Raw genomic sequence first — 27,993 nt, forward strand, 5'->3', positions numbered from 1 at the left:
GAATCCGCCCGGCACCGATTTATTTCTTGCCCCATCGCTAAGAAAGTCTGGTTATTCTTGTCAGCCGTTTGGCGAGCGGTGGTTGGTTTCACACTACGCCCCTTTGATTGGGTTTTTGGGCAGCCCAAATACCCCACTCCGGCACAGCCACATATGAAGCTCATGTATCACTTTCATCGATATTTGGACTGTTGGCATAACTGGACCATTCGGAATGCTTTTCTTTTTGATTCCGCCTATAATGTTCAGCGGCATATTGCTACGCTTAAGGGCCTCTTGTATTGGCAGCTAGATCTTCTCCAGCATTCTGACATGCTCTCTAGGGAGGACTTATATCCCTGGCATATGGCAATTTCCTCCGCGTCTTTGCCATGACTTTGTAACTCGTAGTACTGGAACCTCTTCACATGATGGCTTAGGGTCATCATGTATCTTGTAATCAAGTAATCTTGTATTTTTTTCGTAATTAATACAATTACCTTTTACGAAAAAAAAGAGAGAGAATGTGTGTGTGTGTGCGCGTAGCTTTGGAGTCCTCAGTCGACAAAGGAGCAAGCCCGACAGAGTGGAGAGAAGAAACGTAGGCAGATGAAAAGTCGACTGGAATGTGGGAGTCTGGGGACGCTCACGTTCGGGCCAAAGTTTTGCCCCAAATTGCAGTCTGCAGAAACGTTGTTTCTTGGGCATTTCCGTTTCTAGAAACGTTGTAGCGTTTCTAAAACGCCAAAAACGGCGTTTCGTGTAACTATGCATGAGGGTTTTCTCTCTATAGGTCGTGCTAATGGCAAACAAATTTACATTCCAAGAGCTACCATAGGAGATTCATAGACAGAGACTACAGGGTCTGAGGGGAGCTAGAGCTATGATTGAGGCATTGATGGTGGGAGTTTCACCATATTGGCAGACAAATACAAGCACTTCTCAAACTTGGATCGGTCATTATTCAAGAGGACGGCCACCTCCAATCAGAGGACTTTGACTAGACAACATTAACTAAATGTTTGAGACAGAGGACATATTGGGCATTTTAGAGGAGGCCTTTACAAAGATTACACAGAGAGTGGTTATGGAGAGATCCATTCCTTGATAGACCATGTAATGTAGCCTTTGTTGGCTACATAACTAAGTTGGAGAGGAGGATATAAAATTTAAATGCATACAATCAAAGCACGCACAACACCCACCTCCAATTGGTACATAGAGAAAATCTCAAACGAGTTCTTGTATGACTTTTGGAGGAGGCTACGTGATAACTTTGGGCCTAGGAAGATATCTCGCTTCCTATGGTTTGTAGCTCATAAGAGCTTGGCAGATGGCACATGGCTTGGGTATGATAGGGACCGACTAGCATGCACAAGATGCGGCAAGCCAAAGGAGACATAGAGACATTGCCTATAAGATTGCCCTAGAGCCCATGAGGTATGGAAGAGAGCCCTTAGGATGATATTTCATGGCACAACAGAAACCATTGTGACGACCTCGGGGGACTGTAGCCTAGGTCACAGATAGAGGTCCAACATGTGGTTATGAGGATGTTTAAGGGAGCTTTTCTTTTCTCATAAGCCTTGCATTATAAGGCTAAAAGGGGTCATTTGATTATTGCACTGAAAGGTTGATGGAGAGAGAGAGAGAGAGAGAGAGAGAGAGAGAGAGAGAGAGAGAGAGAGAGAGAGAGAGAGAGAGAGAGAGAAGAGAATATAGAGAGAGATAGGTAGAGGGAGAGAGAGATAGAAAGGAGGAAAAGGGAGAGAGATAGAGAGAGGGTAAGAGATAAAGAGACAAAGGGAAAGAAAAAAGATAGAAGAAGAAAAGAGAGATAAAAGTTAGAAAGAGAGAGAAAGGGAGAATTGGACAACATTTGAACAGATCCCTACTCCAAATTATTCGCATGTGTAGTGGACCCACAAACACAGTCACAAATGGGAGCTGATTGCCAATATCATAGCCTAGTAGTACATCTGGAACGTGAGATGCACTCATGTCATTGACCTTTAGGATGTATCCCTAGTGGAGACTTTGTTGAGGATTTGGATAGAGATCATCCACACCGTACATTGGAGATGCGAGAGGATGTAGGGCAGCTCTATAGGGATGTAGACGAGAAGAGACACTTTTGCAGATATGGGACTCGTACAATCTCTTCCATAATGCCCCTTAGATGATTTGGCATTGTAGCCCACTTGATTGATCATTCACACAACCACTGTATTTGTGATGTACTTAGTTACTGTTCACCAAGTTTCTTGTACTTTGTATTTTGCCATAGGTTTTCTCCATGTGTTATTAATAGATTTTTTTTCTTGGAAAAAACAAGAATAATGCTACCTTAAGGTTTCCAGAGAAAGAGAAGCCTGAATTGACCTTGTAGATTCCAAATGTGAGGGTGTTTGAAAAATCAAGGGTTAGATGTGTGCTGCTCGTGCGAACCTAGCTTCTCGAGCTAGTTGCACATGTTGCTCTTCATAAGAGCACTGGCTTTACTTCCATGTGATGGTATGCTAGAGTTTGCAAAGAAAACAAAGTGTACAAACATGTCTGATGCACATTGTGTACAAACATGTCTGATGCACATTGAACTCAAACAAGAATGCAAACAAAGAAGATGATGATTGAATGATTAATGAGAGTTTGCAAAGAACTCAGAAAAGAATGTGAATGAGTGGAGGCTTTCCAACAAGTTAACCACCATAGTCATGGGAGCGGGCTGAGGGGAGTCCTCTGTGACAGATCCCAAGTCCCGACTGCAGCAAACCATCAGATTGATTTTTCTGGAGCAGTCCAGCTATGTGCAGTGATGAAGATCAGTTCTGGATATGTGATCAGCACCAGAAGTGCTGGCTGGAGGGGCCAAACACAGGCCAGCAGAATAGGCTGGAACCACCAGTTGTAGCATGGCAGATAGAAACAGAAAACGAAGCCTCCAGTGGACCTCCATGGCAGTCGGCTGCAGCTCCAAGGGCTGGTAGCTGGGTGGCACCACCAGGTTGAAGGTGGCAGCTGCTGAGTGCAGGGTGGCATCACCAGGATCAGAGTGGCAGCAGCCAAGGGCAAAGCTGCAATTCCAGCAGGTGGAAGCAGCTGGACAGCTGCAAGGTGGAGAGGAGAGAGGATGATGAAGGGGAAAGAGCTGGCATAGGAGTATGAAGCGAAGGATAAGTGATGAATGTGGCAGTGAAATTGAGTCCTCCTTTTATAGATCATTCTAAGCGGTTGTCTTACTGAAAAATCTGGAGTCTTGTCCGTATTGAATAAATGCTTTTTGGGACTGAAATAAGGGCAATAAAAGTACCAGGAAAATGTAATTAATTAAACTGCAATTTTCAGTGACTTGACAGATGTTTTCTCTTCTTGTATCCCCAAGAGGATTGTTTGCCAGCATGTTTTCAGTACTGGCTTCAGAAGTCTCATTTTAAATGAAAAGCACCAATCCCTTTCATACTCTTCTACTCTATTATAGTATCCCTGTTTTGCTTCTAACTCCAATTTTCCTATTCCTTCCCTGGGCAGGGATCCCAACAGGCATCAGTGACACATTCTATCATACCTTTACATTTTCCTTCTATGCATGCTTCAATCTATGATCAGGTGAATGGACTTGCCTTTACCCTATTCATTCATTGAGATCTCCCACTAGAAGGATATTACCTAATTGACAACACTTTAGATTACTTCCAATATTGATTGCTCTATATGACATTAGAAGAATGCAGATACAGAAATAGACATCTCTTAAACAGGAGGTTCATGTTCCTGACACTCGTTTCCTAAATAACAACAGGTGCAACAACTGAAGCAGAAGAGGCAGGGTGAAGAAAATGATATTCAGGATCTCAACAAAATGGAATATTTAGGCACTCAACAAAATGGAATGAGAAAACATACCCTGATGTCTGAATACTCTAAACCACCTGTCAAGAGTACAACACAGCCATTGCTTTGTGAGAGTAGGTTTAACAAGTGTAGTTGTGCAGGCTTGTAGCATTCCCAATCATTGCCAAAGCATGGGCATTCTACATCAGTGCTATACATGCCCAAGTCTTCACATGTCTGAAACAAAAATGAGAAAAACAACTCCCATTTTTAAGATTTCTCAGAGCTTAAAAGGTCTCTAACAAGCATGAAGCTCGTTCTAAGACAAATAATAGATACAATGTTCCATCATTCACAATAGACTTGTGGCTTATATGATCATATCATTATACTGTGTAACTCATGAATGCTGACAATTCTAGGAGAACACAGTTGCTATTCATCAGAGTGCTGACAATCCGAGGAGAACAAAAGAATGTGCTTTTTATGCGTGAAAACACTGACAATAGTGTACTCAGGTTTGATATGTGTTCAAACATGCAATATCTTCTTTGAGGTTGTAAAGGGAGACATTGCAGAGAGGCTCTGATTGTGCACAGAGGTGGAGAGAGGCTTTCTTAGCTATATCAACACAAGCACCCTTTGTGGAGAACTTGGTGTTACAACTTGCCGAATTGGTTTTTAATCCAACCTATTATATCAGACACTTCCCCTGAGAGTGACTGGCCTGGGGGGCTACCTCCCTACTCTCATTAACTATTGATGATATAATGTCATCAATAGAAATTTCAATTTCTTGCAACACAATGTTGTGCTCGATTAGTAAGCAAGCTTCTGACTCTGGAAAATGGTTACATCGTTTTCAAGAAAAGAAAAGTACCAGTTCTAATACATGAAATAATATAAGGATACAACATAACCATTTGCCAGGGTCCCCAACCTGGGGGAATGCTTCCTCCTCCCTAGTCTTGTTACGTATTGATGATGGGATATCTACCTTAGTTGCACAATCTACCTTAGTTGCACAACTGAAGTATGCGATTAGTGAGCAAGACTCATGATTGTACATTATATTACTATTCTTGCTCTCAAAAAAAGATGAGTTACCAGTCCAATGTGCATAGAAAATAGACATCTACCAGGGTGGTCGCAGTTAAGGAAAATAACTAGTACAAGGACTTTTTAAAAAAAGCCAGTCTAACAGTCTATAGTGCTAATCTGTTTGAAGAATGACTAAATGAAAAAATACTAGAATCCCAAATACCTAAGAAGGCACAGTGGGATTTTAGAACTTTGGGGCTTTCTAAAGCTGCACAGTGGAGGAATATGGCTGTGGAAACTGAGGAGGAACGGTAGAGGAAACTGAGGGCTTCAAAGTTGACACACTGTGTTTTGATGGTTGATCAGACTAGCTCTGATTCTTAGTAACTCCCAGAGGTGAAAACTACATGAATGAACTTCCAAGGGAGAAGACTCTTGGATGCATTAAGAACCAGCTAAAAGATAAAGTACAGCTGGAAAAATGGCTGAGAATCTCCTAACTGCTCTCGCTATGGCTTTCCAAAGCTCCCAAAACCAGTGAACAGATGAAATGGAGAAAAGTAAACCAAAAATACAGCTGGAGAATGATTAGACGAGCAACTAATCTCATTTTTCATCCTGGTTTGAGACTTCTTAACTGCAAGAAGGAACATGAGTTTCCCAAATCATTGAGTATAAGGTTATGTTGGAATTTTGAATCTTAAGCTTAATTTTGTCACCATCACATATTGTTGGTAGAGCAATTCTAACAACTACAATCTATACAAGATTTCTAAGCTTTGACTGAACAACTGTGTAAATCTCATGCCCATTAGGGAACAGTATTCATATTTGCAAAACCAAGCACATATCATGTGAAAAATAAATTATTGGAAAGTATTCACTACCTACACACGTGTTGTGCTCAATTTGGTGGAGTAGCTACACAAGAAAGAACACCAAGGGGAGGTGTGCCTTCCACAGACCCAATTGAATTCCTCGCCTCCCCATACAAGAAAAAAAACACTAAATGTACAAGAAATCTTGTCACCTTAAACTCTTGCTCTAGAAAACACATTATGACAACCTTGGTAGCCCTTGTATAATAGCCATTAAACTGGCTAACAATCTCTGCATGAGAAGTCCTCTATTTGCCAATTTCTTGTACATCTAGCCTTGTAGACATGCTAGATGTCATGGGGACACGATTTTTTGATACTTTGCTTCACATTTGATTAAGTCTTGATTAAATGTCCAAATGTGAGTTGCACATGTGATCTGCAAGTTAGTTATTTCACAGTGACGTGTGAAGGACCCTGATACATTAGTGAGTGCCAAAGGCAAAACTTATAACAAGTTATATTGGATAGATTCTAGGTGGAACTTGGCGTCAAATTTTGGCTTGGACCATTAAATTAGCCCGAAGTGTCAGTGTGACACTAGAGAATTGACATTAATTAAATAATTTATGCCAGTTCAAGGGCTAACATATTGGATAGCAAATTTAATTGTTCGCTTGGATAGTTATTTTTTTGAGCAAGAATAAAAAATTAAATTAATTTTCAAAATTAATATTCTGAAAATCAAAATTAATATTCTAGAAATTAATTTAATTGGGCTGAAAAATACAATTTGAAGTCTGCCACTAGGTAAAACCTTCCCATGCAAGTGAGGAAAAGGCTATATGGGATTGGTGGTGCCTCATTCTAGCATTGTAGAGGTTGGGAGAGGGCGAAAGAGCTATTATTACAATAATCCAACCATTCATGATCAACCTAGCCATTGGAAGCTACCAAGGAGCTACCCCTACCTAATCGGAGGCCATCGGGGGCAAGTGACAACCCCCATAGGCTATCTATAGGTAGGTGATAGCAAGTTTGGGGCCCAAAAGGGCAAGCAAATGCACGTGGGACTCTTGTTAATGGTGGGCTGCAGTTGGGCTGTAGTCAATCAACCATTTTCAGTAGGGCAGCATTCAATTTCAGCATATTTTGGCGAGGAAATTCTCTCTCCCCAACTTCCTCTCTATTCTCTTAGTCAATTCACAGCTTCCCTCAAGAGATCTCAACCAAATTCAATCCCAGGAGGGTGCAATTGAAGAATTTCTACTACTAAACTCTAATATATAGCAAAAATTAGGGTCTACCAACCACCCTAGGAAGAGTGCATAGAATTAAGAACCTAGTACTTGAAATTCAATAGCTGAAATTCGGGGATGTCAAAGATTTTTAAGAGGCTAGCCAACAACATTGAGTTTGGGGCAAAATTTATCACCGAAGGAGTATATTGAAGGCCAATTTCCAAGCAAACCAAGGGGCAAATTGGTGTGAAGGCTTATTGGTTGCTATGGACAGCAAGATGCCTTAAAGATTGAAGGAGATTAGGTTAGATCTCAATGTACTTCAACCTTTAGCAATGCAAGTTAAAGAAATCCTGCAAGGAGTGCAAGTTTTGGGGCCAACACGTTGTTTTATGTCCGAGAATAAGTGGTAACATTTGCATTTTTAGTTTATGTGAATTTTATACTTGCTGCAAACAATGCTTAATCAGGTTATTTACCACCCTATCAAAGACGGAAGGTTGGTTCCAATGGTCCATTGTTGAAATACTAATCACCTAAGTATTGCAGCGAGAATTTCAAATAGTGGAATGGAATTAGGGAGTGATGATGCCTCTTAATCTAAAAATTCGCATAATGAAGGGTGAAATGCAATATTGGATCTTGGACAAATCATGCTGAAACCAACCTTTCTTCTTGGAAAAGGTGGTAATTCCTTGATCAAGCACTTAATTACAACAATTAGCAAATAAACATAAATTGAAATGCACAATTTACCTTAATTATCTTGGATTGTAGGCACCATGTTGGCCCCAAAATTGGCACCCCTTTCAATATTTCTTTAGCTTCAATTGCCAATGGATGTATTATAAGCTGAGATTCCACGATCTCCTTGGCTAATTCAAAACCGACATTTGAAATCCCTAACAATTCACAAATTTCAAGTGTTGATTTTAGTGTATGATGTCTTCTTCTGATGGCATGGGTCCTGAGGTGCTACTAAACCCTAATTTTTGTAGAAATTTAGGGTTTACAACATAAATCTCTTGGCTGTCAACCAAATATGGGTAAGTTCTTTTGAGAATGGCTGGGAAATGCTGAAATCTCCTAAGAATGGGTTGGAGAAGGTGAGAGAAAGCCAATATGAGAGAGAAATCTCATTTTCTCTGTGAGAAAATCCTAAAATCTGCCTATTCCCTACTCCAGGCTGCATTTAATGTAGTCATCTACTCCTAGGCACCTCCAAAATGCTGTCACTTGATTAGTAATGTTATTGCCAGCCCTTGGAAGGTGTTTCCTTGTTGTTCCCTCCCTGCTCACTCCCTTGGATGGTTGTCTTCTACAGCAGCAGATTATTGTTTTCTGATAAAAGAATGGACGAGTTACTCCCTCTCTCTCTACTCCTGGTTGTAAACTGACTACATGGCTGAGGCCTTGCTCCCAAAAACGTTTTCTCAGTTTGCATGGAAATTTTTGCCAAGTGGCAGTCTTCTAAACCCATTTTTCAGCATTATCCAACCATTTTTTAGAATTACATAATCATGAAAATTAATTTCAGCCCTTCTGATCGTACCAAAATCAAATTGCTCATCCATAATTAAATTGGCTAGGCCATTTGAAACTTGGAGTGGTCCCCAACCTTTGTTGATCCTTAGATTGTCATTAATTAATCAACTAATGTTAGTCTCTAGCATCACCACTTACACTTATTGGCCAAACAACTGTCTTAGGGTCAAAACTGACACCAACTGACCACCAAAACCTAGTTGGCATAACTTACCACAACTTTTGTCTTTGACACCCATTGCATCCTTGGTGTTCACGGCCTATTACCACAAAATAACTACCATGTGTATCACATGTACTAAACAACCTTGTATATTTTATTAATATCTTAATCAAATGTTATTAGCAAGATTAGAGCATCTCCCAATTTCATGTTCCAATGACACATGCAACATGGGCAGCAAGTTGACAATAAGGGAATTGGAGAAGAGATGGGTTCTTCTAGCCTCTTGAGGTTGATGACCAACAAGAGGAAGAGGAATTTGATGACCATTTTAAAGATCAGCTGAGTACAATTGTTGAAATGATTGTGTAATTCAAAAAGATCTTCAATTTATGCACTTTTTGAACTCCCCAAAAGAGGGTAGCAAAGGCAAGAAGGGAAAATCATCTTCAAGGGCTTCAGCACAACAAGATGTTGGAAGGAAGTTCCAATGTTGTGGCATGATGTTCCAAATGTGGGTAATGAGCATAAGCAAATGAAGCCAATGGGGCAATTGATGCATATGCAAGGCTAACTTGGAAGTGTCAATCCATCGGATTATGGACAGCAAGGCATACAAGCTAATGTGGGTCACTCTCAATACTTTGGTGGTGGTTCAATTTTAGAAGTAATGGCTGGTAATGCTTTAGGTATGGAGATGCAAGGACTAAATGTATTTGGTATGCAGCCACCTATGCATGGTATGCAAGCTCAATGTATTTGGGTATAGCAAGTGGAATGAAAAGCCGAATGTATAGAAACGTTGACATGATGTTGGGGCACAAAGTGGCAAGTTTGGCCATGTAGATATGCATCCCACTATGTTTGGGACTCGTGGTATTAATGCGGGTCATGGTCATGCAAATGCTCTGTATAGTGCTAGTCATGAGGGAAAATGTAGCTATTAATGCATCCAATATATGGGAAAATGTATCTTGGTATGGCTAGTAGTATGCAAATTCCCACGCACATTCACATTGCAATGGTCCAAAGTATGCAAATAGGAGTGTTTCCTAATGCATATGGTGCTCCTAGCATGTCATGTATACATGTAGGGATAGTCAATTGGATGCAAGATTTCATGTTGGTTAAGATAGAATTGCAACAATGTGGAAGTATAAAGGATCTCCATACCCCAAAGGGAAAAAGATCGACGACCTAGTGGAGGTAAAGTTTCCATGTGCTACTTGGTGTAATTTCAGTATTATTTCACCTTTGCAAAGATGCAAATGGACGGAGGAAGGTGACCTCACAAATCACCCTCAGTGTTGCAGTTTACCTTGACGTGTTTTAGTGTCGATTGAGTTAGGATAAGGCTCATTTAGGTTTAGCAGAGCATAGAAGATCGAGAGTATTACCTGATGCTCAAGGGGGAGGTTGCACCTCCACTCTGGCATGCAATGTGTATTTATAGGTGATGTAAGAGAAATACATTTGCCCTAGTTACATGTGGTTTTTAGCTCATGTATGGTTTACAAGAGTATCATGCGGTACACCATTGCTACAAGGCATTGGTTATGCTTAGTTTATACATTACTTTGCCTTGGTGATAGTATTGGGTTTTGACACGTGCATGCACCCCTTATAGTTCTAACAATGGTAATGATTAATGTGCATGAATCATAATTAGTGATAGGAATTTCAAACATGTAGAGGCATGAGCATGGTTAGGCAATAGGTGCATATATTTGACTATGTAGCCAACATGTATTTCTAGTAGTGCCAACGAATGCTTTCGACACGTATTGTGCAATCGATGGCCATTGCAAGGATTTCAAGGAGGAGGTCTGTCACAAGGATGTGAGATTTGATGCTTTGCTTAGCATTTGATTAAGTGTTCAAATGTGCAAACATGAGGTGCATATGTGATGTGCAAGTTAGTTATTTCACAATGACAGGCAAGGACCCCAAGATGTAAGTGGGTGCCAAAGGCAAAAGTTGTAACAAGTTATATTGGACAAGTACTAGGTAATACCTCGTGTCAAATTTTGGACTAGACCATTTAATTAGCCCTAAGTATCAAGGATGAGACAAGAGAATTGGCATTAATTTATACCACTTCTAGGGGAATGCTTAGGAATACTTACATGAAAAATTGGCCTAGGCAATTTAATTGTTGATCAGCATAGTTATTTTTTGAGCAAGAATGAAAAATTAAAGTAGATTTCAGAATTAATATTCTGAAAATCAATTTAATAGGGTTGAAAATAGATGAAAATTTCAAATAGAAGGCTGCCAATTGGCAAAACCTTACCATACAAGTGAGGAAAGGCTATATAAGGATACTAGAGCCTCATTTGAACACTGTAGTGGTTGGAAGAGGGAGAGAGAGCTGCTGCTGCCATTTTCCAACCATGAATGATCATCCCAACCATTGGAGGCTATCAAAGAGCTGCCCCTAGCTGATCACGAGGCCCTTGGTGGCAAGTGACAGCACCTAGAGGCTGTCTACAAGCAAGTGACAGCATGCTTGGGGCCCACAAGGACATGCAAGTGCATGTAGGGCTCCTGTTAATGGTGGGCTACAGTCAATCAGCCATTTTCAGCACGGCAGCATTCAATTTCAACAAATTTTGGTGATAAAACTCTGCAATTTCTCTCTTCAGCTTCCTCTCTATTCTCTTAGCCAATTCACAGTTTGCCTCAAAAGATCTCAGCCAAATTCAGTCCAAGAACAGTGCAATTGAAGAATTTCTATTGCTAAATCCTAATTTCTGTTGCTAAACCCTAATTTACAATAAAAATTAGGGTTTAGAGCTCAAAATTCAAGGCCTAGTACCTGACATTAAGTAGCTGAAATTTGGGAATTTTAGAGAGTTTCGAGAGGCTAGCCAGCCAACATTGAGTTTGGGGCAGAATTTGTTATCCAAGGAGCATATTGAATGCCAATTCCCAAGCAAACCAAGGGGCAAATTAGTTTGAAGGCTTGCTACTTGCTATGGACGGCAAGATGCATTGAAGATTGAAGGATATCAAGCTAGATTTGAGTGTACTTCAACCTTTAACAACACAAATTAAAGAAATACCATAAGGGGCACGAATTTTGGGGCCAACCAATGTCCAAGATTAAGTGGTAATATTTGCATTTTCAGTTTATGTGAATTTTATGCTTGCTATAAATAGTGCTTAGTCAAGTTATTTACCACCCTATCCGAGAAGGAGGTTGGTTTCACTATCTCTCTATGCTATTGATGTCCTCCCTTTGTAATTTCTTTACAACACACATAGACGGGGGATGAAAGTCATCAATTGTTCAGTAATTATGTAGCCTTAGGAGAGTGGAGCCCTTAATTGAGGTGGACTTATTTCTACTTCTGCCCCCTTCTGGGTGTAGAGCCAATAGTGTCAGGTGGTTCTACAATATAGAGTTTGGGGCTAATGGACCTTGGATAAGTACACAACTATGCTTTTGACCAAGGAAATCAAACTTGATTATGCTATTAAACAAAAAAGACTATCATTTGCCCCCTTAACAATGCCTCACACATAATAATTTTACAACCTCTTTGAAGTTTGAAAAGGTTTTTGGGGGCAAAGGTGGCATCAAGTTGCCAAGAAGAGATTGATTTATAACCAAATCAAACGAGACCATGGAACCAAAGGGTATGAAATTGGCCATCAATCCCATATTGAGTGGATGGTCAGTGATTCATGTCCAATACATTCAAACTGGCTTTGAGGAAACACTTTTACATAGCTTTGAGGAAACACTTTTACATATGGAGGTTAGCTAGTGTTACTCTCATGGATCCCAATCCAACTCATCCAAAGGCTGACCCTCCTAGATTTAGAGATGCCACGCTTGTATGTTTGACCAAGCTATGAGTGGGTCCAACTACCACATCTTTCCTTGAAGGCCTATAACTCAAATTCTCCTCCAAGGGATATTGGGAAAGTCTAGACCTTGTTGTCATCTATCAAAAGCTCGCCAACCAACCTCCAATACAATAAGAAAGTCTTAAGGGGACACCACACTCACTCTAACTCGCACCTGCAAAGGGACGCCCATTAGTGAAAATTGTGATATCCACCAAAAACCAGCCTTGGTTTCGGAGGATGGGTGGTAATGTGACCTAATTAAGCACTAATTACAACAAGCACTAAATTAGCCTTACCTTTCAAGTGGTAATGACCTAATTAAGTGTTGATTACAACAAGCATAAAATTCAAATAAACGGAAAATGCAAATGTTACCATTTAATCTTGGACATTGAACACCTAGTTGGCCTAAAAAATTGGAACCCCTCTAGGTATTTTCTTTAACTTCTATCGCTAAAGGTTGAAATACGCTAAGATATAGCTTGACCTCCTTCAATCTTCAATACATCTTGCTCTCCATAACAACTACAATCCTTCAAACCAATTTGACTCTCAATTTGCTTGGGGATTTGCCTTCAATCTCCTCCTTGGATGACAAATTCTAACCCAAATTTAATACGACTGGTTGGCCTCTTGATTTCAGCCTCTTGAAATTCTTTGAAATCCCCAAATTTCAGTTGCTAAAGTTCAAGTACTAGGTCCCAATTTTTGAGCACTCTTCCCATGGTGGCTGGTAAATCCTAATTTCTGTTGCGAATTAGGGTTGAGCAGTAGAAATTCTTCAATCCCTCTTGGGATTGAATTTGGTTGAGATATCTTGAGAGAAGCTGTGAATTGGCTTAGAGAATAGAGACGAAGATGGAGAGAGAGAAGTTTCAAAGTATCATTGCTAAAAATTGGCTGAAATTCAGAGCTACCCTACTTTGAATGGTTGATTGATTGCAGCTCATCATCAACAAGAGCCCCACATGCAGTCATCTACTCTTATGGGCCCCAAACTTTCTGTCCCCTGCCTATAGACAATGTCTGCCTGTAATGGCCTCCTAATCAGCTAGGGGCAGCTCTTTGATAGCCTCCCATGGCTGGGCTGATCACCAATGGCTGGAAGATTGTAGTAGCAGTTCTCTCTCTATTGCTCTCCTAACCTCCACAATGCTAGAATGAGGTTTTGCCAAGCGGTAGCCTTCTAATTGCATTTTTCAGCCCAATCAAATTAATTTTTAGAATATGAATTCTGAAAATTAAATTAATTATTAATTGTTGCTTTACAAGAAACTATACCAACCAACAATTCAATTGGCTAGGCCAATTTATCATTCAAGTAATCTTGAGCATTTATTAGCCCTTGAATTGGCATTAATTAATTAATGCCATTCAAGTAAGCTTGAGCATTTATTAGCCCTTGAACTAGGCATTAATTAATTAACAACTAGTTCCTAATGTCACCGCTACCATTAATGGCTAATAGGCCAAAATCTACCACTAGGTACCACCTAGTTTCCATCAAGTACAACTTGTTACAACTTTTCCTTTGATACCTAATGGCATCCCAAGGTTCTTGGTCCATTGTTGTGAAATAGATAACTTGCACATCACATGTCCACCTTACATTTGCACCTTTGATTAACACTTAATCAAATGCTAAGCAATACATCAAAATTTCACGTCCTTGTGACACCATCCCTCTCCTTGCTACACCAACTCTATGTGGCAAGGCTAGCCAATCACAGGGGATTATTGCATTAATCTCTTAACCCCTGGCCTCTACCCCTCTTTAATATCTTGTCGATTGCTATAAAACCTCCAAGTCTTATAAATCTCTCTCCGTACTTACATAGCTTCTTCCAAGAATGGTATCTTCTATACAAGGCAAGAACGGTAATTTTTTCATATGACAATTGTCACAATCTGCACAGCTTCTTCCAAAATAGGCTTCACCCAAGAAAGTTCTCCAATATCCTCAAGTAAAAAAATCAAGGCAATGGCATGGGAAACGGGTGTAAAAAAAAGGTTGGCCACTCTTGCTCAACCAAGTGAGCAGCATGAACACAATTGGCTGCATTATCCATGCACACTTTGATTACATTTTAAGGCTCACTTCAAGAGTGACGCTCTTAAGAATTTCAAATATGTAGTCTCTTGAGTCTTGACATATACTCACCATTTGTGTCAATTGATCACAAGAATGTGGAACCAAACATGCATGAAACCATTACATTGATAATGGGTTGACGACGTGCATCAGACCATCCGTCACAAACAATGCTACAGCCATATCTTTTCCATTTCTCTCTGAGATTAAGCAAATCTCTTCGCACACATTTGACCTCATCATCCAATTCTTTAGTGCACATGTGATGGTATGAAGGGGCCTTGAAGGTTGGGTCAACATTTCCAATTGCCTTCACCATGTCAAGAAAAGTAAAGACTCCCTCACCCTTGAATGAGAAATGTCCTTTGCATGAAAGAACCGACGAAGGGCAATTGATGCCTCTTTCCTTGCTTGTATGTCCCAACTTTGAAACAAGGAGCCTTCCCTAGCATTAGCTTTGCCCTTTTTAGGCATCATTCCATGAGTATCACTAGCTTGAGAGGAATAAGTAGCTAAATTAGCACTAGCACTTCTTGATGCATCTTCCAAATCAGAAATCTTCGCATCCAATGCATCCTGTAAGCTCATGGGAGCACTTACATGCAATCTATGAACTACACTTTTTACATCTTGGGGTGCACTAGACCATTTATCAACCCCCAATCCCTCCAGTCCCAAGATGTGGGCACGGATACGAGTGGGGCCACCATTCCATTTGTGGGAACAATCTTTGTTTTGCATAATACGCTGTCCATCCTTCAATTTCTGCAATTTAGTCACAAATCGCCACTCTTTTCCTTGCTTTCGAACCATGCTGGCCTGGAAAACTGAGATCAGAGAAAGGATGGGGCTGAGTACTCAGCAGTGGGCACACTGCAGTCTGCACATGCTGCCCTGTTTTCACATAGGCTGAGCACACTCTCCTGAAGCTGAATTCCTGCACATGCTGATCCTTGAAGTCTGAATACTACTGGCTGCACACATGCAGGTTGAGAGCTGACCGGGTAAGCTGCACACGTAGGAAAAACGCAGAGAACTGAGGCAAAAACTGCTGCAAATGGGGCGCTGGAATGAAATCGTCAAATTGGGGTAGTCGTGGCCTTTCTCTTTTGATGGGCAAAAAAATGTCAAGTATAAAATGACGTATCATATGCTTTCATAAGAGATGTTTTTAGACATCGAGTATGATGATTCATACATGTCTGAATTCAACACGAACTGTTGCTCAGTGGAGTGGACCGCGAAGACAAAGAAGAGGAAGAAGTCAAACAGTCTCTATCTCTCGAAGAAGCATACTGATGAGACGATGATAGCCAACAATCACTATCTCTCAGTGGAACGGACTATAGAACTGTAGGCCATGGCCATGGAAGCCATTGGACCTGAAAATAAGTGATGGAAACCTCCGTAATGCATTGTGGCGATCTCCAAGAGGTTGTGCCACCTAATGATCCTCCTTTTGCTCATAAGAACTTAGTGCACATTGGATGCGTCTTATTGCCTGGAGCATAATAGTCTAATAGCCAATGTAGAATGATCTCTATGGCCTAGAATGGGAATGCGGCACGAGAAGTGCGTGGTAGATGTGTGTGCTTCGGTGGTATGGGGGGCAAAGGTCTTTGGTAGTATGACCGTTCTTGCCACACTAGGAGCACCCAATGGATTGTCGGTCAGGAGAAGCCATGGCACTAGAGTGTCAACCTGTAAAAGGAAGGGTGGGAGGGAGAAGAAGATAAGGAGAACTCTCAATTATGCGGTGGAAATGGGGGGTAATTAGAAGATTTGCTGCTCTTGCAACTTGTCTTTGCCTTCTCTAATGCAAAGGATCTTCTTGGCTCTCTGAGTGCCTCTAATACTAGTACCATGTCAAAATATGATTGCTGTGAAAGCAAACCAGAGAGACAATAGGGTTTCCAGGGAGAAACACAAAGTGTGCATTGTGCACGACAAACATTGAGAGAGAAAAGAAACTCAGAAAACATAGAAGAAGAAGAAGATGAATGATGAATCAAGTTGATGCAACGGAATTAAGCTTCAAAGATAACTACATTGTCCTGTCTATATCATGTGACCACTTGTAGGGAATCTACACAATGAAGGGAGCAAAATGTAGTCCTTTAGAAATAGGATATTGAAGGCAAATGCTAAAGGTAAAGGATAGTTGTTGAGGGAGTGAAACATAGTCCTTTTAGGCCGTTGGAGTGGAAGAAGATGATCATCAACTATGAACACGTACTTCGGAAGATGAGGATCAACACAATGGCTAGATGAGGGAATTAGATCCTAGATGAGCAAAGAGCTGCAAAATACAGCTCAAATGAAGTAACAGGTGCTTGTTGGAGATACTCTCGATGTGGGGAAGGCCCAGACCTCAAAACACAACTAGGGATGATGACGCTTGGTGGAGGAGATGGTTGTTTGATGATGCACCACCCAAACACAGCCTGTAAATGTCTCGATGCTATGGAGAGAGTCTGCAGCCCAAAAAGCACCTTGCAAGGTGTGGAATACAGGGTGCCTAGTGCAAGGGAAGATAGAGACCATGCTCCGCAATGTCCTCTGGGTGGGGTGTGAGCAACAGTGGAGAGAGAAAAGAAAGTGATAGGACGTCGGAAGGAATGAATGTGGGATAGTGAACAAGTGGAGCCAGTGCCATATTTATAGGCACAAATTGTCTTGAGTGGTGTCCATTGAAGTCTTTCAAGTGGCACCTCTGAAAGAGGTCTCTCGGGTGGCATTCCAACTCTCCAAAGGGACCTAGAAAGCCTTTTTGGGGATATAAATGAAAACCAAAAATAGGCATGAAGAGGGAAAAATGTATTGAATGACTTGGTTTCTCAACACTCTATAGCTAGTAGTACTCGACTGTAAGCCTAGGGAAAAGGAGGGTGACAAGTCACAAGGTGTTTGTGGAAACCATGGTAGAACCCATTTGCCATGGAACCATGTAAATTACAAACTTAGCAAATGCAATTTGGAAGTTTTCAACAAGTTCGTTCGCTAGATCTCCTAAGGAGAGATGCATCGTAAACTTGCATTCGCCCATTAGCATCACCTCCACTATCCATGAGGTGCTGATGCTCACGGTGGACCTAAGCCAATCTTGAAGCTATGCTCTTGAAGCAGAGTAACCCACGACCTGTTTGTAGACTGTGGTTTTCTCTAACTTCTTTTCTATGGCACAAAGTACTTGAAATTGTTGCTCAAAGAGGATGACTCTCAAGCTGTTTGATTGTGGGGCACCCCTCGACTGCACAGGTGTCTAATCAAAGGTTTCCATTGCACGTACTTCCGAGGACCCCCTAGATAAACTGCTGTAGAGCTGATGAGAATGCTGCTACACAGTGATAGAGCCAATGCAGAAAGAGAGGGAGGTGGCATGAGGGGTTGGGGTGGCTGGGGCAGTAAGTTCTAGCAAGCTGGAGGTGCTAGGGGGGCGATGGGGCCTGGAGAGGCAAGTGTCTTGGCAATAGCAGAACAGCGAAAAGAGGGAGGGGGAGTGTTTGCAAGGGCATCAGCAAGAGGTGCCAAGGAGGTGCTCAGGGGGCAGGCAGCATTGAACAAGCAGTGTAGGAAGGCAATGCGGGAGAAGTAGGGGCAACAGTGGAGAGGCATACTGTGTGGGAAAAAGCAAGGCAGCACGTGGCAGCAGGGGGAGGCAGAAAGGGGAAGGTGGTGGCAGCTGCAGACAAGCAGGGAGGTGTGGGCAGTGGCAGCTTAGGTGGGTGGGGGTGCAGTTCACAGGGGATGTGCTCAAAGGAGGTCACTGGCAGGTACTTGGATGTTGTGCTCTCTGGTAAATGCTTTAAGTTTATGAATCAAGGCCAATATGTGTTCGCTATAGTTGGAAATTTCTTGAAAAATCCGAGAGATGATATCAATAGTTGTGTCTAGTAGGTCTTGTGGCTGTGTTTAGTTGCTTTGCTGTAGTTTGTAAATTTTATAAAAAATCTCAGAGATGATGCACAGAGTTGTGTCTGATGGAAGGCTTATAGCTGTGTTTGTCACATATTTTCTGTGACTATTAGGGATTCATAGGCTACCCTATTATTAGGTTCGAATATTTATGAGCAAGAGATTCATCAATTCCTCCCTACCATGAAGTCCTGGTTTTCTCAACTTTGTATTGAGAGGTGTGCAAGATTGTGACCAATACATTTCTAAGAATGCTTTCCTCACACTCGTGCAAGCAGAACTGCTAACATGATGCCACCATCAAGCATCCTAGCCTTGTGTCATCAATCTAGGTTTGCCACCATCAGTGTGTGCCACCTGCCACTCTAGACTGCCTCATCACCAGCCTGCAAGCTCCATCATCCAGCCGCCTAGCACTTCTGCTTCTTCCTGAGTGCCATCCATCACTCCAAACCCTCTTGCAACCAGCCTTCAAGCTCCGCTGCCCATTTTGACCTGCTCCACCTCCTGCCATTACCTGTGCACTGCCCTGCTGCCCAAGCAGCCTGCCATGTCAGCTGCCTGCCCTATTTGAAACACTGGCCTTTTCCCCTTTCACTTCAATCACACCTGCCCCTCAAGTAGTGTCAAAATACCAGCAAGGCCAGGAGAGTCAACTAAGTACAAGAACACGCACAACAGCCAAATGAAGGAGAAAACTCAATTCGCAAAGTAATAGACAGTAGCTGGTCTTTGTTCTTGCCTAGGGGATGCCAGTAAAGCCCTCAGTTTTAACATGGATGATCCTTTGCCATAGATCTAGTTTGTATTAAGCTAAAAAAGGGGCATTGCACATTAAACCTTCATTAGCTAATTCAACATTTGCAAAACTCAAACAATGCAGTCAGTGTGTTTTAGTGTCCCATGAACTCCCCAGTTTTTGGTTGGGTCCTCATCTAAGGGGCATTGCACATTAAACCTTCATTAGCTAATTCAACATTTGCAAAACTCAAACAATGTAGTTAGTGTGTCTTAGTGTCCCATAAACTCCCCAGTTTTTGGTTGGTTCCTCATCTATAAATAGAGAGTGTGCTTGGGCACTTGCATCTCACCCCAATTCATCATCATGTGGCTGCCAGCTTGTCCTTCTGTTTGCTGTTCACTCATTCTTAATCATCTCCAGCTGCTGCTGTGATCATCCAAAGGCTGTCCACACCTGCATTTGGTTTCAACTGCTGTCGCTATCACTCCAGCTCTCTATTTGACTGCTGCAATCCCCGTTCAAGTGTTCCCAGCTGCTGCCTTAATCATAATGACCTAGTGGACTGCTGCGGTCTCATCTGAACAGGCTGCCTTGCTGCTGTTTGTCATTTAGAGCACTTTTTCATAATTGGCTTGAGCTTCGTGTTCATCTGCAGCAGGTCGTTTTTGCATTTTCAGCACTTTTCTTCATCAGCCTCTGCTTGACTAGTGGTTATTGCACTTCTGATCCATCTCTGATGAACGACACACATCAACGCCTCCCTCAGCAGCTCCCACGAGAGCCACCAACTGTTGGATAGCTCTTCCCTTGAGCCTTCTATACATTTTTAATATTTTATTGATTTATTATTCAGTTATCCTCATTTTATGTTTTTATGTTTTTGCATTTTTACATTTTTGTTTGAGTTCACTATATTTCACTCGTGGTTGTACACTGTGTTTTCTTTTGCAAACCCTAGCGCATCTCCATTCTACATAGTTTAATCCTTCAGCAAAGACATGAGAAACGAATTGGTGGGCTTGGAGACATCATCTCTGGCTTGTTGACTCATAGGTCATTGACCACTAGTGCATTCCCTGGAAGGACATGATAAGAAGTGTTGAGACAATGCATCTGGTTTCTCTTGTTGGTTGCTCGACTCTATAGAGCTTCATACTTGTAGCTTCTTATTAGGAGAACAATGAGCAATAGACCCAAGTCCTCCATAATACAAACACAATCCAAGATCACGTCATTGTTGCTTCTCTTGAGTTGACAATGGCTTGAATTGAGTTGAATCACTCTGCATAGGCTCCACATTGAATTCTTGTTTACCCTGGGAGCTCATTGATATCGTGGTATCTAGACTTAATAGAGCCCCACAACACTTTTCTTGGTATCTCTCCAATAGGCAATTGTCAAGGATCTCTCCAATAGAGTCACTTAATGTATGAACCTTTGGCATTGTCAACAAGAGATCCTTCACATCATCATTCAATCCCCAACGAAATTTGGTAACAAAAAATCTTCACGCCAAAAGTGAGTTGCTGGAATGTGAATGCATAAAATGATGCTTGTCTAGATCCTTGTTGTGGACTCATTATTCTGGTCTCAGCAACTTTAGCTTTATTAGTATCTCCAAAGGTGGTTGAGAATTCTAGAACAATTGCTTCGAGATCTTGAAGTAGAGGAGATTCCTTCTAAAGCAAGGATACAAACCAAGAAAGGGATGTACCTTAGAGCAATGTGTCGATAAGTCCCACTTGAGAAGCATCATCATGATAGCACTCACGCTACATGTGGATGAACAACCGCACTTGCTACAAAAAGCCTTTGGACTTTGATTTGGTCCCATCAAGGTTGACCTTTGACTTCTTCTTGTAACTAGAAGGGTGGCTACAAGATGTTAGAGGGCTTTTTTGATGTAGGCTTGCCTCTCCGAGTTCTCGGAGTTGATTCTAAAGGTCTTGTATGGCTAGTCCCAAAGCTTGGAGTTTCTCCAATTGTAATTGCATATTATTATTACGAAGTTCTTGAATTTATTCTTGAATATTTTGCTAGGTGGTGATGACACTTTCCATCACTATATCCATTACAACCAAGCATGATCACAATATATAGTCTTGTCAAATTATTATGAGAGTGGCAAAAACTTGGCAAGGACAAGGATTATCACCTCACAACTTACAAGGAATGAACTTGAAGAATAATAATAAAGGCATTCACAACGATGCTAGATCCTCGATACAAGAGGAGAACTGGAGATACATGGCATCCATAGCTACTCATCAAACGTCATGTACGGCGGAAGAAGAGAGCGTGCTTGGCCTAGTTGGAGAGGGACTTATATAAACTATTCTGGAGTTAGGATTCTAGAGAGGCTTGGAGGCTTTTTAGATAGCATCGCCCAACCACACACATTACATCATCTAATACGTAGGAGCCATGTGCACCTAGGCTCTTAACAATAGTAGGCCAGTTTCTCTCCTTGATCCACATGATCCTTATCCAGAGACTTCCACTTTTTTACAAAGAGTCCAAGATGCTATTGACAGACTAGGTAGTGGAAAGGCACAAGATTACAATGGATTAGCAAAGCACTTGATGCATGCTAAGGACTTCGTGGCAAGACTACTAGCTTACATGTTTAACAAAGCCATGTGCAAAGGCTTCCCAGAGAGCTGGAGCACTAACACTATTGTGCCTATGATGGTGCTTTATTGCCACTGAAGGAGGGCTCACAAACAATCGTATGGCTCTATACACTAGAATAGGAACCTAAATAGTCTAACTATACAACATCCCCAAAGCATAGAAAGTGGAAAACTAGCCGTACATATCACTACATAAAACCTACAAATTTGGAGTTTCCAAAACCAAGTCCTTCAAATGTATAAAGCTTCTGAAAATGGAACACCAAACTCGATGACCATATGCGTTGAATGACTGAGGAAGCCAAAAATCTATCACAAGAATTCTAGATCTCTAATTGTAGTGGAAACGAAGTAGCAACCACACACATTACATCATCTAATACGTAGGAGCCATGTGCACCTAGGCTCTTAACAATAGTAGGCCAGTTTCTCTCCTTGATCCACATGATCCTTATCCAGAGACTTCCACTTTTTTACAAAGAGTCCAAGATGCTATTGACAGACTAGGTAGTGGAAAGGCACAAGATTACAATGGATTAGCAAAGCACTTGATGCATGCTAAGGACTTCGTGGCAAGACTACTAGCTTACATGTTTAACAAAGCCATGTGCAAAGGCTTCCCAGAGAGCTGGAGCACTAACACTATTGTGCCTATGATGGTGCTTTATTGCCACTGAAGGAGGGCTCACAAACAATTGTATGGCTCTATACACTAGAATAGGAACCTAAATAGTCTAACTATACAACATCCCCAAAGCATAGAAAGTGGAAAACTAGCCGTACATATCACTACATAAAACCTACAAATTTGGAGTTTCCAAAACCAAGTCCTTCAAATGCATAAAGCTTCTGAAAATGGAACACCAAACTCGATGACCATGTGCCTTGAATGACTGAGGAAGCCAAAACCTATCACAAGAATTCTAGATCTCTAATTGTAGTGGAAACGAAGTAGCAACCATTTGAAATAGTACATCTAAAGAGAGCTGCAACAAGTGGAAGACCACCCACCAACCTTCTCCAGATAAACACTTTTCATTCAAAAAGACTTCATTGGGAGAATGTTTGTGGGTGGCCTCCCAGCAACTCCATAATAATTTGTCATTATTCAATAACTATGTGTGATCCTTGATAAGCAGAGGATATATCTAATTTGTAGATGCTTGCTGTAAAATTGTTTGATTATTAGTTTTCCAATCCTCTCAAGTGTGTATTTGCCATTGTGAGAGCAGAGGATCGAGATACAGCCAGATTCAGTAGACAGTGTGAGAGTGAGAGAGACAGAGTTGAAGCACGACACCCAAGAGAATAGATTGAATGAGTGTAATCTGAAAGTACAAAGTACAACCCTTAAACCTTAGGGTTGTAGGGGGGTGTTCACACCCGACACACACTAAGTGCCTAAATGTGTGTAACATAAGCACATAAGTACATACGATAATAAGACCATAAGTCTGGGGAAAAAACCTCTCCTACTGAGAGTAAAAAGTGCCCCAGTGTCCTACTGATCACCGACACTCCCATATGAGCGTAGGCGTAAGTAAGGCGTGAGTAAAATACCCAACAAAGCCCACTGGAGTGAAGAGTGATCAAGAGTACAAGGATCATCCGCCACCAAAGGATATCAAATTTAAAGCATCGCGAAATGCTTCAAATTTGTCACTAGAAAGAGCTTTGGTGAAGATGTCTGCCACATAACTGGTGGTAGGACAATAGACAAGGCTGATATCACCTGCATATAGCCTCTCTCTGACAAAGTGATAGTGAATCTCAATGTGTTTCGTGCGAGCATGAAACACTGGGTTCCGTGCCACTGCAATGGCACTCTGACTGTCAGTGAACAAAGGACTAGGCTCAGTAACAGATACATCCAAAACAGCTAGCAAGCGTCTAAGCCATACGCATTCAACTGTGGTGGTGAAAGCTGCCTTGTATTCAGCTTCACATGACGATGTGGCAACAGTGGATTGTTTCTTGCTAAGCCAAGAAATGCAAGAAGTGCCAAGAAAGAAACAATTGCCACTACTAGAGTGACGTGTATCATAATCACTGTAAGCATGTAAATGCACTGGTCCCCCCTTGGCATAAAGCAACCCAAGAGAACGAGTACCCTGCAAGTAGCGGAAAACACGCTTGACAGCTTGCCAATGTGACATACGTGGCTGATGCATATACCTGCTCAAGGCTGAAACTGCAAACTGTATGTCCGGCCTAGTATTGCATAGATAGATAAGGCATCCAACTACAGGAGCATATGTATATATATCAAACAAATAACTGTCATCATGTAATGACAGTTTCAGTCCAGGTTCCATGGGAGTAGTAACTAGCTTGCAACCCTGTAAGCCAAATTTCTCAAGAAGCTGCCCAATATACCGTGACTGTGATAACCCAATACCTCGAGCATTATGTATGAACTGGATGCCCAAGTAGTAATGCAAAACTCCCAAGTCAGACATGTCAAAAGTTTGCTGCAAATTTTGTTTGAATGCTGAAATCTGATCAGCATGTGTTCCAGTGAGCAAAAGGTCATCAACATAAAGACATAAAATCAGCATAGATCCCCCTTCTTTACATACGTAAAGGGTAGACTCAGATGAACTGTTTAGAAACCCCTGACCAAGCAAGAAAGCATCTATCTTTTCATACCAAGCTCTAGGAGCTTGTTTTAAACCATATAGTGCCTTTTTGAGCTTGCATACCAAATGTTCTGAGCCCTCAACTGCAAAACCAATGGGCTGCTGTACATAAACTTCCTCCTGAAGTTCCCCATGCAAAAATGCAGTCTTGATATCTAGCTGATGAACTGTCCAACCATAATGTGCAGCCAATGCAATCATAGACCTGATGGTCATCATACAGGGAGTAGGAGCAAATGTCTCCTCATAATCAATGCCCTTTTTCTGTGCGTAGCCTTTAGCTACCAGCCGTGCCTTGTATTTATCAATGGATCCATCTACTTTTCTTTTCAATTTGTAGACCCATTTTGTTCCAATGGCTTTCTTCCCAAATGGCAAGGACACCAAATCCCAAGTTTGATTCTTAGTAATAGAATCTAATTCAAGTTGCATGGCTGCCTTCCAATGCACACTGTGTTGTGCATCCTCATAACATTCAGGCTCTTCATTATCAAAAGTACTTGCTGCCATCATAAACTCCATAGTATGTGCTGAATCATGCAAACGAGTTTGCCTTCTAGTCCGACCAGCCATGGGTGCATCCAAAGGACTATCTTGCATAGTTTGCAAATACCATCTAGGTAGCTGTCTAGCATCCTGGCTGTGTGCAAGCTCTTGCTGAATTTCTGTTTCAGCATGATGCTGAATATTCCGATCAGCCAATGGCTGAATTTCTGCACTATCCATAGGAGCAGCTGGCTGAACATTAGGTTCATTTTCTGAACCTCCAGCTGAATCACCAAAAGTAATGGGCAGCAGCCCTTCAAAAACATCACGGGCAGCCTGATGTGTCCAAACCAGCCAAGGATAATTCTGATTTTTCAACAAAAACAACATCCCTGCTGACAAAAACCTTCTTACTAACGGGATCATAAAGTCTGTAGCCTTTGCTCTCATTGCTATATCCCATAAAAATGCACTTAACAGCCTTGTTGTCCAATTTTCTTCTAAGTACCTGTGGAATATGGGCATAGGCAAGACACCCAAAGGTACGAAAGTGACCAACAGAAGGTTTACGGCTGTTCCAAGCCTCAAATGGTGTGATGGTCTTCAAGGCTTTGGTAGGGCATCTGTTCAAAATATGGCAAGCACACATGACTGCTTCCATCCAAAAACTATGAGGCAAGCTCTTTGCCTTCAGCATACATCTGGCCATCTCCATGAGTGACCAATTTTTCCTCTCTGCTACCCCATTCTGCTGTGGAGTATAAGCTGTAGTATACTGATGTACTATGCCCTTTTGCTGCAAAAAAGAATTCAGCATAGAGGACATGTATTCCCCCCCTCAGTCCGAACGGAGAGTCTTAATGTGGCATCCAGATTGGTTTTCAACAAGTGCACTGAAAGCCAAAAATGCATCATACACTTCTGACTTCTTTTTCAAACAATAGACCCAACAAAAACGTGTGAGGTCATCAATGAATGTCACAAAATAATAACAACCACCCAATGACATGGTCTGCATAGGCCCACAAACATCTGAATGCACCAACTCCAATCTGGTTGTTGCCCTGAAAGCAACATCACGAGGAAATGAGAAATGATGCATTTTCCCCAAAATGCATCCTTCGCATAAGTGCTCAGGAGGTCTCTCCAAGAGAGGTAAGCCATCCAACATCTGAGTACGCTGTAAAAGCATCAAGCTGCCAAAGTTTACATGCTCTAAACGAGCATGCCATAACTCCGCCTGTATCATAGCAGGAGTAAGAGTGGATGTCAAGTATGCTGATTGATCTACTGAAAGAGCATCCAACTCATATAAACCATGACACAAAGATCCTGTCAAGACCAATGTCATGTATTCTTTTTCTCGAACCATGCAACGGTCATCATTAAAAGTGACCTGCATACCATAACGTGCCAAAGAATAAATAGAAAGCAAATTCTTCTTTATTCCAGGCACAAACAAAGCATCCTGCAAGCGGAGAATAGAGCCATCAATGGCTGTGAGCTGAATCTCCCCAATACCACGAACAGGGTATGATGCATTATTGGCACACTGTACCGATTTCCCAACGGAAGGTGCACTAACTGAAGCAAACAAATCTCTGCGAGATGTGATATGTCTAGAAGCACCACTGTCAAAGAACCAACTGTCAGCATCCTCTGTAGAGCTAAGTGCTCTATCGGCCCAAGAGATATCATAACTGCAAGTGTAAAAACAATAGTCCCTGTCCACAACAAAGGATGCGGACTCACTAGCAGTGGAAGGAGTAGTAGAAACAGACATTCCTGACTCCTTTTTCTTCTCTTTGGCAATGCGCTTTCTGCACTCGGTGATATAGTGGCCGGGCTTCTTACAATAATGACATTTTCATTTCTTTGCTTGCATCCCCCCTTGTGTTTGATTCTGTGATGTGCCCGAAGTGCCAGAACTCTGTGGAGCATTTTTCACCTTGCTGTTCTTGCCTTTCTGTCTTGCCACAAAAGCCTGCTCAGAGACTATAGCATCCACACCACTATTTTTCCGTGTTTGCTCCTCCTCTAGAAGCAAGCTAACCAGCTGAATAAAAGTGAATGGGTGCTCAGCAATCCTCATAGTGAGGTTCAATGCAGTATGAAAAGACAAGTACGAAGGAGGTAGGGAATTCAAGGTGGTGGATATCAACTGTGCATCCGAAAAATACTCATCTACATTCATGAGCTGCTCCCTCAAGTCCTGAATTTTGTTTAAGTGATCCTGCATAGAATCACCTTCATGCATCCTCAGAGTTTCCAACTTTCTTTAAGAAAGAGATCCGTGTCTCATTTTTTCCTGCAAACATATGCTCCAAAGTCAACCATGCATCTCGTGAAGAAGATGCCAAACGGATATGAGGTATGATGGACCGTTGAACTGCCAGAGCAATCAGCGACAAGGCCTGTGCATCACGGGTATCCGAAGCTTTTTGAGCTGCAGTTCTTGGAGGAAGTGGCTGAGGTGGAGCGGGCTTAGGTCCCCATTGTCCACGTGCGCCATGGGGAGGAGGAGTAGCGGGAGCTACAACTCCCGGCCGAGTTTCCTCTCCACTGACATAATCCCATAAATTCTTGGCCACTAATACATTTTTCATCATAAATGACCAAAGGGAATAGTTGTTTCCGTCCAGTCTATCCTCCTTAGATACATACGTAAAAACATCACCTCCCTGATTTGCCATGATGACAAATCTCCAAAGACAAAATGAGCAATGTCAAAGCAGTACGAACTGAAAATCTGCAAATTTCCAAAAATTGCAGCAAATACGTTTCTGCAATTAATGTGCAATGGCGTACTCTGTTACAAAACTGTCTTTTACTGCACGTTTCCCAAGGTGCAAACAGTGCAATGCAACACTGTTATGAATAAATCCCCAAAATTTTTGCCAAAATTTCTGTCAAAAACAGTCGATCTGTGACTGTATCAGCAGTTTAAATGCATCTGTCCTCCAAATACACAAAAGCCCCAAAATTTCTGACGATTCAGTCCAGAAATTTG

The 27,993-nt window shown here is 41.7% G+C and overlaps 1 protein-coding gene across 7 annotated transcripts in view; it reads right to left on the reverse strand.

Annotated features, from left to right (window-relative positions):
- Window positions 1-27,993, reverse strand: part of LOC148021740 (uncharacterized) — a 265,301-nt gene that overhangs the window by 35,379 nt on the left and 201,929 nt on the right. For 6 of the 7 annotated variants that reach the window (XM_087697265.1, XM_087697262.1, XM_087697269.1 and 3 more), the window contains one exon: window positions 3,883-4,047. The exons of the other annotated variant lie outside the window; for it this stretch is intronic. In XM_087697265.1, the coding sequence (XP_087553391.1) occupies window positions 3,883-4,047 (165 nt within the window). The remainder of the gene's footprint in view (window positions 1-3,882; window positions 4,048-27,993) is intronic. 7 annotated transcript variants of the gene reach the window in all.

The sequence above is a fragment of the Lygodium microphyllum genome, chromosome 17 (genome assembly GCF_053477565.2).
Source record: "Lygodium microphyllum isolate KBCC chromosome 17, Lygodium_microphyllum_v1.1.10, whole genome shotgun sequence".
NCBI lineage: Eukaryota > Viridiplantae > Streptophyta > Polypodiopsida > Schizaeales > Lygodiaceae > Lygodium > Lygodium microphyllum.